We start from the raw sequence: 16,993 nt of genomic DNA, 5'->3' as shown, positions 1-16,993 counted from the left end.
CAAAAGATGACTCTAGAATGGTAAAATTCAGTGTTGCTGGTGTTGGCTGACATCATGCGGTCAAAATGAAGAAGTGCATGACTTTAGCCGAAAGAGAGTTCCACATACTGAAATGCAGGTTATTTCTTACAGTTACATTATTCTTTGAACTCCAGCGGTAGTTAGCAGGATATGTGGAAAATATGACATATTATTTAACATAATAGCTTCCTGGCTCCTTTGACCACCTTTCTGCCTGCACAACTCCTACCTGCCAGCTCTTCACCTCCTCCCCCAGCTTCTGTATAGAATAAATCTTCCATTTATTCTCCAACCGATCTGTCATTCTATTAAAGCCATAATTCCAATTTGTCTTCTATCGTACTGAACGTCAGATGTTGCCTCTTTAATACAGCGGAGTAAAATTAACATCAGGAACATCTCTCTGTATGTAATGAAGTTGCGTGGATCGATACCAAGGGTAGTGTCAGTATCGAATCCATACGTGTGTGTTTTGCTGTAAATGTGTTGCCTCAGACAGGAAGTGACATCGGGGGTTCAGAGTTGAGTTTTAGCTTGGCGTGGGTTATGGCCGCAGCAGTAGCTCATATTAGGGATTATTGTGCCTGTTGTCAGATATTTTAAATTTGCAGTAAAAGCCTGTTATTCCGGCAATCAAATCTGGTGCTTGTGTGTCTCACTGAACATTACAGTTACATTACTGATACCTGCTGACCAGTGTGGAATACGAAATATGATCCCAGCGTCTTTGATTGCGTCTTTTGAACGCCTTATGTTTGTATTAGAGTTCAACCATTTTTATGCTTGAAAATACTTAATTTAGACAAAAAATTTGTAAAATGTTCTTAAATATGCTTTTTTTTTTACTGGTAATAGGCCATATTCAAACACAAAATAGCATGATTTATTAATTAATATATTTCTAAAACACTGTGACTGATTGAAGCCGTGAAATTCAAAGCACAAAGTGGCGACGGACGACTGTACATCCATATTGCCCAGCCACCCCCCTATATCTGAATGAAATGGTCTTGCCTGAGCACGCTTATACTGCTCAAGACGCTTAGCGGCAGTCAGTAGCTACAATGCTGTCTAGTACTAAAACAAAAACCCTGTTTTTAAAACAGGAAATAGGAAAAACTGTTTACAGCAAGCACAAAAAATTCGAACTGACAAAATGTTTAACAAATACAAATAAAATAGAAATAAAAAAAAACTATGTATAAATTTAAAAATGTCTTTTTAAAAAAAGAGCTGCAATTTGTTGATGGATAAGCAGGATAGAACTTTATTAATCAATACAACTTTTTTTTTTAAAACAAAGAAATATTTCATTGTTGATTTTCATGATAAATGAAATACACATCATAATATGGATCTTATTACTGTACAAACAGAATACTGTTACACAGCAAAATCTAAGAGAAATGTATTTACATTTTTCATCATATGTGAAATTTGTATTACTTAGGAGAAAGGTGTCAAAACTTTTTCCACTGAGGGTTGCATACAGAAAAACTAAAGGACGCATTTTGTACATCAAAGATGCTAAAACCACCCCAATGTAGGTCACTATAATGTACTTTATGTGAATAAACGACATCTTAGCTTTGTGTTATCGGTGACCAAACAAATTTGAGTAATAGCTAATAATATATCTCATTAATAATGTATTCATTATATTTTTACAACATCCCGAGCATAAAATTAGCTGCAGGCCGAAAGCAGCCTGCGGGCCACACTTTGGACACTCCTGACTTAGGGACTACTTTTTAAAGTCCATGCAAAGCATATGGAGACACGCACGGGTGATACTGTATTAATCAGTGCAAGTACAATCAAATATTTGCTACTGTCAGAAAACAATTCAGATTGAGGAAACAAATACAGCAAATGAGGTCAACTTTATACAATAGGTCACTAAAATATCACAGAAAACATGTTTATAGTTTTGAAAACTATGCTATGCTTATGAGAATGAATTGGGAGGATCACAGAAAAATGACACATTCATGAATGAAAGGTTAGACAAAGACATTTACATATTTTTGGTAATTACCCATCTTAGAAGATGACTTATTATAAGGTAGGTGAGAAGAGATGTCAATTAAGAAGCATGAAATGGGTACAAGAAGAATTGGAGAACAAAACAGTGCAAAAAGAGAGGTAGAAAAGTCAATGCAAAGTCTCTAGCCAAACCAAAATAGTAATGACCACTGACAAATGCAGACGTTTGTTCTGTTCTATGCCTTACAGTATGTATTGCTTTGAATTATGCCTTCTAAAGATTGTCAATAATGCTTTAGAGCAGGGGTGTCCAAACTTTCTCCACCGAGGGCCACGTACTGAATAAGAAGTTCCACTTTGATATTTTGTATGCCAACACATGTAGATATGCAAGAAAGTTGTATATACTGCATCTCAGCTTTGTGGTGTAGGTGAAAAAGTGTATTAGTATGAACTTTGCTCTTTTTTCCCCTCGTTTTTTTTTTTACTTTTCCAAATATTTTAACTTTCTTCTTAAATAATGTTCATACATTTTCTTTTTGTAATAATTTGACTTTATTTCTATAATAATATAACTTTTCCCCCAACCTAATCTTCCAAACATTACAACTACCAACATTTTGTTTTGTTGGACCTTTTTATGATAAAAAAAAAAAAAATTCAACTGAAAATGGCATTATTTTTCCTCATATTACAAGTTTATTCTTGTAAATATGACTTTTTGCCTCGTTAGAATATGACTTTTCTCTTAATAGTTTGACTTTATTCTCGGAAAATGACAGTTGTTTTTTGCATTTCTACTGTTGATTGTTTTTTTCCAACTATACTCTCTTCTTATAAATTTTCTTCTTGTAATTATAACTTTATTCCCATAATATTTAGACTTTATTCTTGTAACATTCTAAGTTTTTCCACAACCTAATTTCCCAAAAATGACAGCTTTATTCATTGTCTTGTTTGTTTCTCATAATATTACGACTTAAAAAACGGCAACGAGGCCAGTGTGTATTCTGCCTCTCTCCCAAAAACAGCTGGGAGAGGCTCCTGCATATCCGCGACCCTAGTGAGGACACGAAGTATTGAAAATGGATGGACATGATAATATAAAATATTTCAACATTATTATACTAAAGTGATGTTATTTTTCCATATAATATTACAACGCCATTCCGGTAAAATATTTTTTTTTAATTAAATTACAACTTTCTTCTCTTAACATTTTGCTGTATTCAAGTAAAATTACTGGTGATTTTTCCATTTTTGCAAGTTTTCTTGATATAATGATATATAATGATATACCAGTATTCAGAATGTGCCATGTGCCAATATAAAAGCTGCTGTGAGCCGCAAAAGGCCTCCGGGCCTCAGTTTGGACACCCCAGCGTTAGCGAGAAAGGGGTGTTGACGTTACAAACCATTGGTGAACTGAAGAGGTGGCTGTTGCCTCCTACCTTCCGTTTATTGTTATTTTTTGCACAAAACACGACACCAATTCTTGTACTTTACCCCCATGGAACTTAATTGTTAATAATTCCCATAAGTGGTAGAGATAGGCCCCATAAGGAAAACCGTACAAAGCAGTGATTTATTTTATGGTATGATCTGCTCTGCCTCACCTGCCTCTCCTGACCGCACTTCACTGGTACAAAGGTTTACAATTTAAGATGGCAGAGCTTTAATTCTGTCAACTGATGGAAACCGTTGTCATGTGGTTTACTAACCAGAAGGGGGCTCACACGTATTCTACATCCAAATACAAAACCCACCTCACGTCAAATACTGGTGATAATTCGGTCATAGATTGTGAGTACTCTGAACTGTTATGCACATATCACATCATCTATGAAGTATGTATGTATAACATCATTCACATTCTCAGTGTCTCATCCCACTGTTCAGTGAGAAAACGTGTCACTTTATTTAAGTCTATCACTAATATGTAAAACAATATTTACAGAATATAAACACTATAGAGTAAACATTTTACCAAAGCAACACTTTGAAAATAATCTTTCTAGTCCACAAGGTTTACTGTTTTGGCTTAATAGTACTACAGCTACGATGTTTGCTATGGATGGACCCACACAGACCGACAAATATTCAACGTGTTTGTGCGTTTGGATTTACATTCTGTTCACCGCACATCATTGCAAAGTCTAATAATGATGGGAACATGCACAACATATGCTGGTGACAAAATACAGTGTGGTCGTATGGTAGACTGTATCTGCAAAGTCGTAATGTTATTATTGGAGTCATTGTGCGTGGTTTCCAGTTTTCCAGATGAATGTTGACACGAAAAGAGGTAACAAATAACAACAAAATGATGGCACAGGAATGAATATTTCTTCAGAGTTCAGTGCTTTCACATTCATGATCAAAACCTGAGAACGTGCTACAAAACAAACATAATAGTATTGATTTAACCCTTTCAAACACTCGAGATGTTACAGTTTTGGAGAGAGTTACCCTAATTATTTTGAGTAAGATCCACTTCCTGTTGTAAGATCCACTTACTGTTTGTAAACAGGTATAAATAAATAAATAAATATGATTTTAACAAATTAGTTAAACGTCTGCATACCCTGAAAAAAACAGCAGATTGTAAGATATGAATGTGTGAAAAACGGGACTATTGAATGCATGCTTGTGTTTGACAAGTCACATTTAAAGAATGTTAGGGTCGTGCCGCTACAGGTTGTCTAAGCCTTTTGTGTACGTATTGTTTGATAACAACGAAGAATAGCAGGAACGACAACGGAGAACACATTTTTTTATCTTATTTAGTTGTTATCTGTCAATTTTGTTGTTTCTTTCTACAGCACAGATATTTTTTTTGTGCCTGTGTGTGCATGTGTGTGCATATGAAAATCTGAGAATGCGTGAATGCAGCATATACAGTACAAGTGTATAAACATATGTGTGTAATGGCAATGGCGTATGTATTTCGCGCCCATGTGTGTGCAAGAAAGCACTATATAAGTGCCGGGGAAGGTCAAGGAGTCCACAGCAGCGGAGCAGCCGGTCAAAGGCGCGAACCTGCTGGCTGAGGAAGCTCACTCAAATCGCTCGTAGTTCCTTGTTTGTCTCACACGGGGCACCATATCCTTCAAAAGTCTGTGGAGACAGAACTAAGATCTTAAGCAAATACACTACAGTATACCCGTAGTATGATGCTGTAATGTATGTACATAGTACACATTTTACAGTGACGAGTGGGTAGGTTCATGGCTGGTGAGGTGCTGACTGCTTTGGAGGGTTTTTTTTAATGTGGAATTACAAGCAAAAGGGTTATCCATGCACCCTATCCTCCACAAAACGCTGTGAACTTTGTTGTAAAAGTCTCAACCTTCTGTTGAGCTTGGCAATATAATCGTCCATCTTGGCAGTCAGATTCATTCAGCAGAGCATACAAATACCTTTAATGCACTGATTTGTTGACAAATCTAGCTCAATGTAGCTACATCTACAACAGTTCAATAGACGTATAAATATTTATTTCATGCTATGCCTCACCTGCCTCCCTGACTGACATTGTAAAAGTGATACTGATAGGTCAAACGAAGGTAGACAGCAGGTGATTGTTAGTTTATGCCTTACTTGACCCCATATGCCAAAATGATGAGTCCAATGAGAACGCCAATGACACCATCCAGGAACCAGACATCAGGATGGTCCTTGAAGACTTGGGCACTGATCAGAATAGTAAATCCCATGATGCCACCGACCAGAGAGTTGAACCCTAAAACAACACAAGACATGTAACAAATAGTATGTTGGATGTCTACGTATTCCAATTAAATCAAATAATAAAATTTACATACAATCATCATAGGCATTAATGCTTTATTAATTCTGGGCCCAGTATTTCTTTCTCTGTTCTTTTTCCAGGCTGGTATTTTAATACAATATACAGCATAAGTGATTTCAAGTTAGATTTTTTAAATTTTTTTACACGTTCTCCCAACCTGCTGACTAAAATCCTGACAACATTTTGAGTTGAGGTTGCTTATTTTTGGCAGTGTTCAATCATCGCCATATCATAAAAAACATGCATAAAGATAGCTGTACAATGTTAAGTTCATGAAAAATAGTGGCAACTAAAACCTTACACTCACAAAACATTCATGCCAGTGATAACAATCATGACAATTGGACACCACATGATTATTTTTAGATATCAATACATAATTTATGTAACAAATCACTCAAGTGCAGTGATTTGGTCCTGTAGCTTCTTGCTTGGCGGCTGGTGTGTGTTAGGAGTAATGCGCTAATTAACGCGAGTGATGCCAGTGGACACGAAAGGTAACACGTTATTGGGTTAAGTTCTCGTACTTGATCAATTTTAATCTGTGTAGCAGAAATTGTTTGTGTATTTTGCAAACAGCACATAATTAATGACTTCCACTGCAAATCATTTTACAGAATACAATTACAGTTTATATCAGAGCCACTCAATAAAACCATGATATTCCTGTCAGGCTTTTGTGTCCTTTTTTTTCCCAATATCCAGGATTAAATCATCACTCAAGAAAAGACCAAATGTTATCAAACATTAATTTTATCGTCACTATACCTCAATAATGTACTAAAACTACAACCATGAAATGTCACGACTTCTCTGGCATCCTTCTGTCTCGATAGACAATGGTTGGTCAATAATCAGACTTGTTGAGAGCAGCGTCTGGTGTGGCTCAGCAGTGCGATTCTGGCATGACAGTCTCTGCCGCAGGTGTGGCTGACAACGGCTGTGCAGAGGCCTGGCTCTGCTGTCTGTTTCCTTCGTTCTCTCTTGCTTTCCAGCTGAAGGTTCCTCTTCTGCTCACCTCTCCTGACCCCCTCATGCACAGTGCGGCGCCAGCAGCTGCGATCAGCAGCCACTAGTTTCCAACTGTTTGGGTCAATGTCTGTCAGCTTCATGTCTCTTTTGCAGAAATCCTTGAGGCGTAATGCTGGGCGGCCTATTGGACGGCGTCCCGAGGCTAGCTCGCCATACAGAATGTCCTTGGGGATGCGACCATCTTCCATGCGGTACACATGGCCAAGCCAGCGGATTCGGCGCTGGCACAGCATGAAGTGCATGATGAGGGAGCCTGCTTTCTCTAGCACTGCCTTGTTAGGGACCTTACCCTGCCATGTGATTCCCAGGATGCGTTGTAGACAGCGAAGGTGGAAGCCTTCCAGGTGGTTTTCCTGTCTGGCATACTGTATGTGGTCTCAGATTCACTGCCATATAGCAAAGTGTTAAGAACACACGCCTGGTACACTTTGAGCTTGGTGTTCACCGTCAGCTGTTTGTTGCCCCAAACTCTCTTGCTCAGCTTCATCATGACGGCTGCAGCTTTTGCGATGCGTTTGGAGATTTCGGCATCAAGTGACTGATTACTGGCAAGTGTTGAGGCTAGGTATGTGAAGTGGTCGGTGACCTCATGGACCTGATTGTTGATGCTGATTGATGGTGGTGCAGGGACGTCCTGGCCCATGACTTTTGTTTTCTTGATGCTGATTGTCAGCCCAAACACCTTGCAGGCATGGGCAACCCTGTCCATCAGCCGCTGGAGATCGTCTTCCATGTGTGAGATCAGGGCTGTATCATCTGCAAACAGTAACTCTCTGATGAGAGCTGTGCGGACCTTGGTGTTGGCCTTCAGGCGGGACAGATTGCACAGCTTCCTGTCGCTTCTGGTATGTAGGTAGACACCTTCTTCGGACTCCCTGAATGCAAAGTGCAGCACTTGAGAGAAGAAGATGCCCAACAATGTTGGCGTGAGGACACAACACTGCTTTACACCGCTCCTGATTGTGAAGGGTTCTGATGATGCGCCATCAAAGCTGACAGTGTCCCTCATACCATCGTAGAAGGAGGCAACTATGCTGAGCAGCTGAGGAGGGCAGCCAATCTTCTTCAGCAGCTGGTATAGACCACTTCTACCCACAAGGTCGAAAGCCTTGGTGAGGTCTATCAATGCAATATACAGCGGCATTCGTTGCTCACGACATTCACAACTAACAATTTTAAAATATACATAGAATAAAAGATCCTTGTAAAGATGTGTGCAGGTTTGGAGAACGTGTCATATACATAAAGTACCCTAAATCTTATATTTTCTTAGGCTAAAAGCTTCCAAAACATATTTTAACGTGACAAGACTGAGACCTATTAGAAGAAGTCCCTGCTCTGAAATCAACATCGTAAAGCTCGACTGAAATTTGCAGCTGCCCACATGGACGAGGCGAATGCCTTCTGGAGTAGTTTTATGGTCAGACGAGACAGACAGGGAGCTGTTTGGCCACAATGACAAGAAGTATACTTCTCCTTGGAGGAGTCAAGGTGAGTTCAAATGTAATAACATGGCGGTAGTAGCGTCATGCTCTGGGGTTGTTTTTCTGCCAGTGGTATTGGTGCACTGCATGAAGGACTACCTTCCTCAATTTTACCTCAAATCAACAGCTAGATGGCTGAAGCTTAGACACAATGATCCCAAACACGCATCAAAACTGGCTTTGGGATGGAAAAGTCCTGACGGAACATTTGTGGACGATCCTTAAAAGTAAGGTAACTGGCAGGAAACCAGCCAATTTAAACAAACTACCAGTTTTACACAGAAGAATCTAAAGGTGTAATCATTATATCTAAAATCAGCAACCTCAAGTCTATTGGACTGACACAAAGGATTGCAGTATACCATTCTAAATGTGTGCAGGATTTTTATTTGCATGTGCACTTCGCTTCAACTGTGAGTGCATCTGTCTCATGCACGCAGACAGATGGCTGCAGACAATTTTCTGTGATTATTGTAATTTGCATTCTGTTCAATTGCTACATTAATCTAAAATCTATTTTATTGGCCTTTTATGCAATTATCAACATTTAGCCATGTGTGTCCTACCATCAGTGATGAGAGCACGGCTAGTCAGCACTCTTCCCAGCATGAACTTGGCAATAGCCAGCACAGTACACACAAATCCGCTCAAAATGGACACACTGAAGAGGAAGTCATCCTATAAAACAAAAGGGAAAAAGTCTGATTATTTATTCGTCTGCAGTCTATCACATTAATCTATAGCACTGGCTCGCAATGAAAAATGGACATCAGTTCCAGACAGTGGACACCCTAGGTCAGGGGTGTCCATCACAAGGTGAAAGAGGCCACTTTAATATTTTTATAAATGTTTTAAAAAGGCAAAAACATTTTTTATATCCATCTTTATCTATCTATTTTAGGACAAAGCCTTGTGTTATTATTAATTAGTATCAACATTTCAGCGTTTTCTCTTCACATTCTCCATTTTTGCTCTATTACTCCAAATTGACTTTTTTTTTCATTTTATTTGTACATTTTGCCGCGGGCCAATAAAAAATAAGCCACAGGTCGAAAATGGCCCCTGGGCCACACTTTGGACACCACAGCCCAAGGCGAAGCCACCTTCCCCACTTGGAGCAACATTCTCAAACACCACATGACAACATCTGCATCAAGCATACCTACACATTTTTTTATAAATGAGCAACAAGAACAGTGTTGAAAGTTCTCCTCCCATTCTGTGTGGAAGTGGTAAGTTTTGGGCTTTTTACTTTGTCCTTCTTCCCCGCTCTGTTTGAAACCCTTTCTTAAGTTTAGAATAAATAAATTGGAGTCTAAGTAGTTAGCTTAATAGCATGCTATGGTTAAAGCAGAAGCCGTTGCTTGTGTCCCTGCAGTGATCCCGTAGCCCGAGCATAAGAGCTGTGCAATGTGGTGTGACTATGGGGTGTTATTTCTTGTCTACAGGGCTCTCGTAACAGTAAGAAAACTGATTTTAAAAGTCATAAACAGGTTTTCTATGCTCTAACTACAAAAATATTCTTTTTATTAACATTGAATCCTGCTGTCGGGTCTGGAACCAATTAACTGCAATAAACGAGGGACGACTGTACCTCGATTTTCGTAGGCCCCACTTTTCATATGATTCAATTCTCAAACAATGCAGCCAAAATTTTGCCCTACTATTTGTATACAGTCTCGGTTTCCGTACGGCAAAACATTGCACTTAACAATCTAGTACCTTTAGTACATTTGAATGAGTGGCCAAACAAAGCCTACCACGCGTTGGTGAGTAAGTCTCTGTCCTTTTTTAAAAATTATTGCTTATTTTATTCTTGTTTAATAAAGACAAACTTGAGAAACTCACACGGCCAAATGAGCTGAAATCGCCCCCTGGTGTGTCAGAGGCACACAGCATTTGCCCTACAATTGAATATGAGCTTGTTCATGTAAACGGGGACTTCACATTTCATAGAGAAATGTGATAAGACAAAGACAAACTACAGCAGCAATCGACTAATGTGTGCATTTACAAGTACCCTGTGTGTGTGTGTGTGTGTGTGTGTGTGTGTGTGTGTGTGTGTGTGTGTGCGTGTGGCCCTTCTGTCTCTCTCTGACACAGTAGCAGCATGGAGCACAATCTCAACTTTCTGTATTTAATCAGGCACTGGATGCAGACAGCTCGCAACGAGAGCACTGAACCAGCACGTGAAGTGAATAAGGATTCCCGATCTTCTGCACTCTGTATCCTCTCAATGCAATTTAGCTGCCTGAAGAAGAAAAACGATTCTTCACAACTGTTTTTTAATGGTTACAGTTATGATTTGGACCTTGACTGCATTAAACTACGGGGAGCACACAAAGAGCCAAAAGGTTATACCTAAACCATAAAACATTTTTTTTCAGATTTTTATGCTTTTGAAATGGGTATCTGGAACATTCCATCATGCACGCTTGGTGCTAAAGACAGCAAACACAAACATGTCACTGCAAGTATTGTAAATCTGGAAGTATTTTGATGACATTGTCCTGAAGAAAGCCTTAAAATGTCCAAAAGTGGCCACAAAGGAATGAATGCCATGAAACAGAAAAATAAGAAAACTGACACCTCGAACTTGCAGAGAGCGTAATAAATACAGTAGATGCCTAGGTGAGTAAATGAAATGACATTCAGGTGGAACAACAGGGTCTAGCCCAACCCCTGAGAGATGAATCATTTGACTGATTAATAGGGGGCAAGACTTTAGTCTGTAATTGTCTAGGCCAAATCAATATGTTCTAAACTATGTGCGTGTGTTTGCTCAAAAGTATGTGTTATCTTACCACTTCCGGGGGCATCCTGGTGACCAGATTATGAATGGCTTTTCCAAGAATGCAAAGGGAGCAGAGCAGAAACAAAACACCAAGGACTACACATGCTCTGCAGAAAAAGAACGAGACACTGGACTTCAGCAAGTATGATCTGAGTGCGTCAAATTCATAGTTTAACATGGATTAGTTATTGTGTTGTTTGGAACAGGATTCAAGAAAACCTGCTATGATCCTATACCTACAATAGACTCTGGATATTCACCAAGTAAATAAACTAGACTCCCGGTGCAATAAGACAGCTCAGAGGAGAAGTTATTAGTGATGAACAAATCGTCTTGTCAATAACTCTGATGAACAGTGACATCTGCTGAGTAACACTTTGTTAGTAATAGCCATTTTTCCATTCCCACAAGGAGGCTATAGACTAATACACATTTAATATAATCTTGACTGCATTGGTGTGCTGCTGCTGCTTTGGTTTTTCATCTATCAGTTTATGAAGAAAAATACTATATCTTGGCTTTTTTGAGATCTAAACCAAGGTTTATCCTGGAGACAAGGAAAGCACTTTTTTCAAGTTAATTCCAGCAACAGTAGCACTTTAAAGGGTCCCTGACATGATTTATCAGCTTTGCTTAAATATGTTGTATATATTGTTTGTAATTGTGTTCTATACTCTTCAGTTTTTGAAAGAGAACAGAAAATTAGCAAAAAATTACCTTTATAGTTCATGGTGACACCCATGAAGAACTAGCTCTCCCAGTTCAGTCTCATTTCCGGAAGTGACGCGATCGGAATACTATCACTCAGGTACACTAACATAGCGGTGTTCGAGACAGAGGATGTTTACAGTGATTACAGCAAAGATTTGAGCAATGTGTCAATAGTTTTTGAGGAGAAAATAAAGGAGAAACATTTGGAGATGAAATAGAGAACATGGACTTAAGACAAGGAGATGAAGATTGGTCGCCTTCAAAACACAGGATGGTAAGTGTAAATTACGTTGGAGTTGCTTATCCTTCAATAAATTGTTTTAAATCGTCTTAATAATGAGCGTAAAGGAGTGTTTATAGCCTGATTTATTTAATATTTAGTCGCCACTAAATATGTCAACATCCATCCATCCGTTTTCTATACCGCTTATCCTCAATAGGGTCCACTGTCAACATGTCACTGTGAAAAGAAGGTGATGCACTGTATAATGCTTTGCAGCCTTGTCTGCCTCACTTTATCGTGATTTTTCAAACATTAATTAATAAATGATCGCTGTTTCGTGGTTGCCTATGGCCTGGTATTAGTCAGCAAATATTCATATTTAAGCAAATTGTATATATTCTTTGCCCAAATGAACCATTTTCAAGCAGAAATGGCTAAATTAACTAATTAAATGAACTAAAATACAATGTCAAAGGCAGAGTAAGCATTCTAATTGTGAATGTATTGCTGTATTCTACATTGGCCACTAGGTGTCTGTGTTGGGTGAGACAAGCGCCAGACGTGATCGCTAGAAAAGGCATTTACTGTATTGCAAGTTTTAATTACCTCACAGGCACAGGCACAATAATAATAACATAATAATCATCAATCATCAATAATGATCACCAATCAAACGAACAGGAGTTTTATTTATGTCTTAAATGTTTTTTTACTCTTATTATGTCTACTATATTGGGCAATACGAGTGTAAAGCCATTTAAAGCCACCATTACAATACATTGACGAGACAATAACCACCGCGGGAAGTACGCTGCCCAGGAAAACAAGGAACTGTTAGCGTGTGAGTCTATGTTATGTTAGTTATGTCTAATATGTCTTATTTTCTCGAATTATATTTACTTTATTGGGTAATACAAATGTTTTAGGACAAATTTAAATACTGTACATTTCACTGTAAAACAACAAACCACTCTGGCTTAACTGTTGTAACACGCATGGTTAAAACACGCTTGTAACTGCTTTGAGGGAATGTGCTTAGTTACTCAAATATCAAGTATATGATCTTATTCTCTTCTGGCCCTTTGTTTTGGCTCAAGTGTAAAAAAAAAAATCAAGTCACAAAAAGCAACGCACACACGGAAAGTCCTTTGATGATTGCTGAAGTTAGCGGAGTTCTCGTAAGCATGGCTGATCTGTCTCATGTATGACTATCGTTTCTCGCTGAACTGAAGTCTAAGGTGAGGGCTTGCGTGATGAAATGCTTAAAGAATTTGGGGAAAAAATCGGAATAGTTTGATTTAATAGTCATTCAACTTTGGAGGTTGCAGTTTATATACAAAATCAACCCAGGTCTAAGAATAATCTAATGCAGAAGTGTAATACAGACATTTGATAGCATAAAATGGTATTAACGCCATTCATTTTAGACTCACATGTACTCCCGGTGTGCTGAATGCACAGCAGCTGCATTGCTGTAGCGCCACAGGACAATGACTGATGACAGAACATCCAAGGTGGCATCGAACTAGATGGACAATGTCGGAGAGATGAAGATAAAGGAGAGGAAAGAATGTTTAGATGTGAGAGTTGCAGCATCGAACAACACACTGGAGTATTAACTCGCACTCTAACAGTTTCAGTTCTTTTGCAATATTGCATCTGTGTAAAATTCATTTAAATACGACTGGTGTTGAAGGAAGTCAGTGGAGTGTAGGGAAAATTGGGATAATTCTACATCTACACATCTATCTACAGTAGAAATCTGCCTATTAGACACAAGAATTAAAGGACTTGTTAAATGACTGAAGATGTAAAACATGACCTTCCTAAACAACGGGGTCTTTGAACAGTGTTCCATTTCACTTAAGTGTGAAATTTTTCAAATGGCATCCACAATTATCTCAGACTGAGGGCAATATGATTATCAACGTCAATGCTTCCTTCTTTTGCCATGACATGTTTGATAATCACAACTTCTTTTCACTTGTATTTCACATCTGTTTACTGGCAGATGATAGTAGTATGACAAAAGTGTTTTATTAAGTGAATGCTTTTTTTATTGCTTTTTTCAAAAATGTTTGTGTCATGTGCACTTTGAGGGTTTCCTTGGGGGTACAGCTCCTCTTTAGTTATTTCACACCCAATATTTCACTGCAGCACAAATGGACTGTGAATTCGCCTGTTAATCAAAACAGAAATTTAAATGTTTTTTGGCCACTTGTTTTGACTGAGACTCAATATTTTCTTAATTTGTTTGGACCTATAGGCTACAATGGAGTCTTTATTGTACCTAAAACAAGATATCTGATACGATGACACCTGTTCAGCAGACACAAAAGCGCTGGAATCTCAGTCCTGCCCTTTCTGTCCTGTTACCTTGGAGACAAGGGGGCCAATAAAACTTGGTTCTGGGACTCATTAATAAATCACCGAGACCAAAGTTATGACTAATTGATCAATGCAAATGCAGGGAACAAGGACGGAGGAACTCACGGCAAATCCAAAGGCTGATGCGCTGTGCCTCATGAAGGAAACAGCTGTGGAGACAAACACACACAGACAAGCAGACTTTAGTTAGTGTTGGTGGAATCAGTTTCGATTCAATTTCTGAGCTAAATAAAACATTTACGTGCCTATATGGCATGGCAATAATACCATTACCTCCCTTTCTGTTTGTCTGTCTGTGTGTGTTGGACCCCCTTCTAAAAATAATTGTTCTCTTTCTGTAATGATGACGCCTTGTTTGACCCTAATTGGATGCAACTAGAATCTTCTACGTGTGACTGTCTACATTCCTACAATGAGCATTCTGAGCTGAGAGGCGCTGACCCATACACTGTCATGGGCTTAGCCTAATTTCTAGTTTTCATCCCATTTAATGCGCTGGCACACCTCAAACCTATGTTAAACTTCAAGTGCTTCCTGTGTAGCAAATCCCAACACAAACCGTATAAGCCATGTATCAGAACACGCTCTCTCAGCACACATCCTGCGCCTCGTCATCCCTCGCCACTTTGCAGTTTGAATTTCACGGCTTCGCTCTATCACAGTTTTTAAAAAATATATTAATTAATAAATCATGCTGTTTCGTAGTTGAATAAAGGCTATTATCACTCAAAAAATATGCATATTGAAGCACATTTTATTTTTGCCTAAATTAAGCCTTTTCAAGCATAACAATGGCTAAATGAAATAAAATTCAAATAGAAGGCATTCAGAAGACTCATTCAAAGATGCTGTGAATGATATGTATTCTACACTGGTCACTAGGTGTGAGTAATGTTACTGTAACGTGCAGTGAGACACATAAACACCAGACTTGATCGCCGGAGCAACAGCCTTTATTGCAGATTTGAATTAACTCCCAACAGGCACAGTTATCCCTAATAAAAACAGAGGCGACTGTTGCAGGCGTAACCGAAGCCAAGCTAAAACTCAACACTGAACCCCCGACACCACTTCCTGTCCGCCCTCTACTCAGCTCCCATAGGGAACGTATTTAAAGTAACACACACGAGCACGAGTGTTATTTATGTCTTAAATTGTTTATTTACACTTATTATATCTACTATTTATTATATTGGGTAATACAAGCACAGTATAAAGGTGACTATGAGGGTCTTAGTTCATGTCTAGAGGGCTCTAATACGGTGATGTTAAAAAACATATTCAGAAGGCTGTAAACCAGTTTTCTACTCTCTGTGAAAATATTCCATTTATATGTAAGGAATCAAACAATTAACAGCGATAAACGATGAATTACTGTATGTCATATCATAACTGAGGTTATGAGTTCATGTAATGGTCACATTAGATATTACAGTCTAACAGTTAAACTGCATATGAAGACAAACTGACTTGTTTCATAGGCACGCTGTTAGGCTGTATGATAACCAGATATATTTTGGTTGAAAACAGCATCCTCGTAAAACCGTGGCTTACAAAAACTGAGGTTGCACAATATGAGAGTTTTTTTTTCTATTGCAAGCAGATCAGTGCTTCTCTCTCTTTTTGCAGACTTTTTATATCCACATCCACTAACTGCTAATTGATATTTCAAGGGTAACCTTGAAGACAACACAACTTTGACGACAGTTTGCTTGTGGTGGCTACATTAATATTCTACAGTAACTGTCAGCAAGTTGCCCATGGAGTACTGTTTTGCATAAAGGTGAGGGGGGAATCAAATTTTAGATGAAGATTGCGGAGGCACCAGTGTGCCGCTTGGGCTACGTTCATACTGCAGGTTATGATGATCTTTTATGTGGTCACATTATCCAAAACTGTGATTTGTAATGCGCAAAAACATGCATGCGCAAAGACACGACGTCACAAGCGAAGTACACGTTGTGGTCTCCTTGCCACCTTTGTGGAAATTTCAAGGGTTTTGTGCAACGGGAATCAGCATTTTCTTAACCAAATGTTACCAAAGGCAAGACTTTTGGCCATGCTGCGACGTCTGTTCCGAGGAGCGTGTGGGTGGAAGTTGGCACCAGGAGTGGTGGCCAGGACATGAGCTGCTTTACTGTATTGACACTTTTTTAAAATAATTTTTGGATGACAGTAATAACTTTTGCCTACATGTGTGAGTCCCGTTTATCCAAGACCGTTCAGACTGCAGTAGCTCGGACACATATTGGATTTAAATTTACATACAAAAGAGCCCTCAGTTGCATTTGACAAAATTAGAATTGTACTGTTCACGCTGACATAAAAAAAATCCCATATGCACCAAAAAATATCTGACTCGACCTCCAGTGCGAACGCAGCCGTGTACACAAACACCTGAACATGGAAACACAACAATAATAACAAAAAATACATACATACAGTACATAGAGCAACACAGATTCCTTAATCCCAGTCCATACTTCCTACCTCTTAGCAGACTACCAACATGACTGCAGCCGTTTGCTCAGCTGCAAAATATC

At 38.8% G+C, this 16,993-nt stretch overlaps 1 protein-coding gene across 1 annotated transcript in view; it reads right to left on the bottom strand.

Annotated features, from left to right (window-relative positions):
• Positions 1-1,274: 1,274 nt before the first annotated feature.
• Positions 1,275-16,993, bottom strand: part of LOC129188078 (transmembrane protein 163-like) — a 40,875-nt gene continuing 25,156 nt past the window's right edge. Inside the window, exons 3-8 of the mRNA XM_054788086.1 lie at positions 14,556-14,599; positions 13,496-13,587; positions 11,139-11,235; positions 8,901-9,012; positions 5,608-5,749; positions 1,275-5,124 (exon numbers count right to left, since the gene is read on the bottom strand). Of these exons, the coding sequence (XP_054644061.1) occupies positions 5,064-5,124; positions 5,608-5,749; positions 8,901-9,012; positions 11,139-11,235; positions 13,496-13,587; positions 14,556-14,599 (548 nt within the window). The 3' untranslated portion in view covers positions 1,275-5,063. The remainder of the gene's footprint in view (positions 5,125-5,607; positions 5,750-8,900; positions 9,013-11,138; positions 11,236-13,495; positions 13,588-14,555; positions 14,600-16,993) is intronic.

The sequence above is a fragment of the Dunckerocampus dactyliophorus genome, chromosome 9 (assembly GCF_027744805.1).
Source record: "Dunckerocampus dactyliophorus isolate RoL2022-P2 chromosome 9, RoL_Ddac_1.1, whole genome shotgun sequence".
NCBI classification, from domain to species: Eukaryota; Metazoa; Chordata; class Actinopteri; order Syngnathiformes; family Syngnathidae; genus Dunckerocampus; species Dunckerocampus dactyliophorus.
Note: the sequence above shows the minus strand (reverse complement) of the source record. Positions and strands in the feature narration are given on the sequence as shown.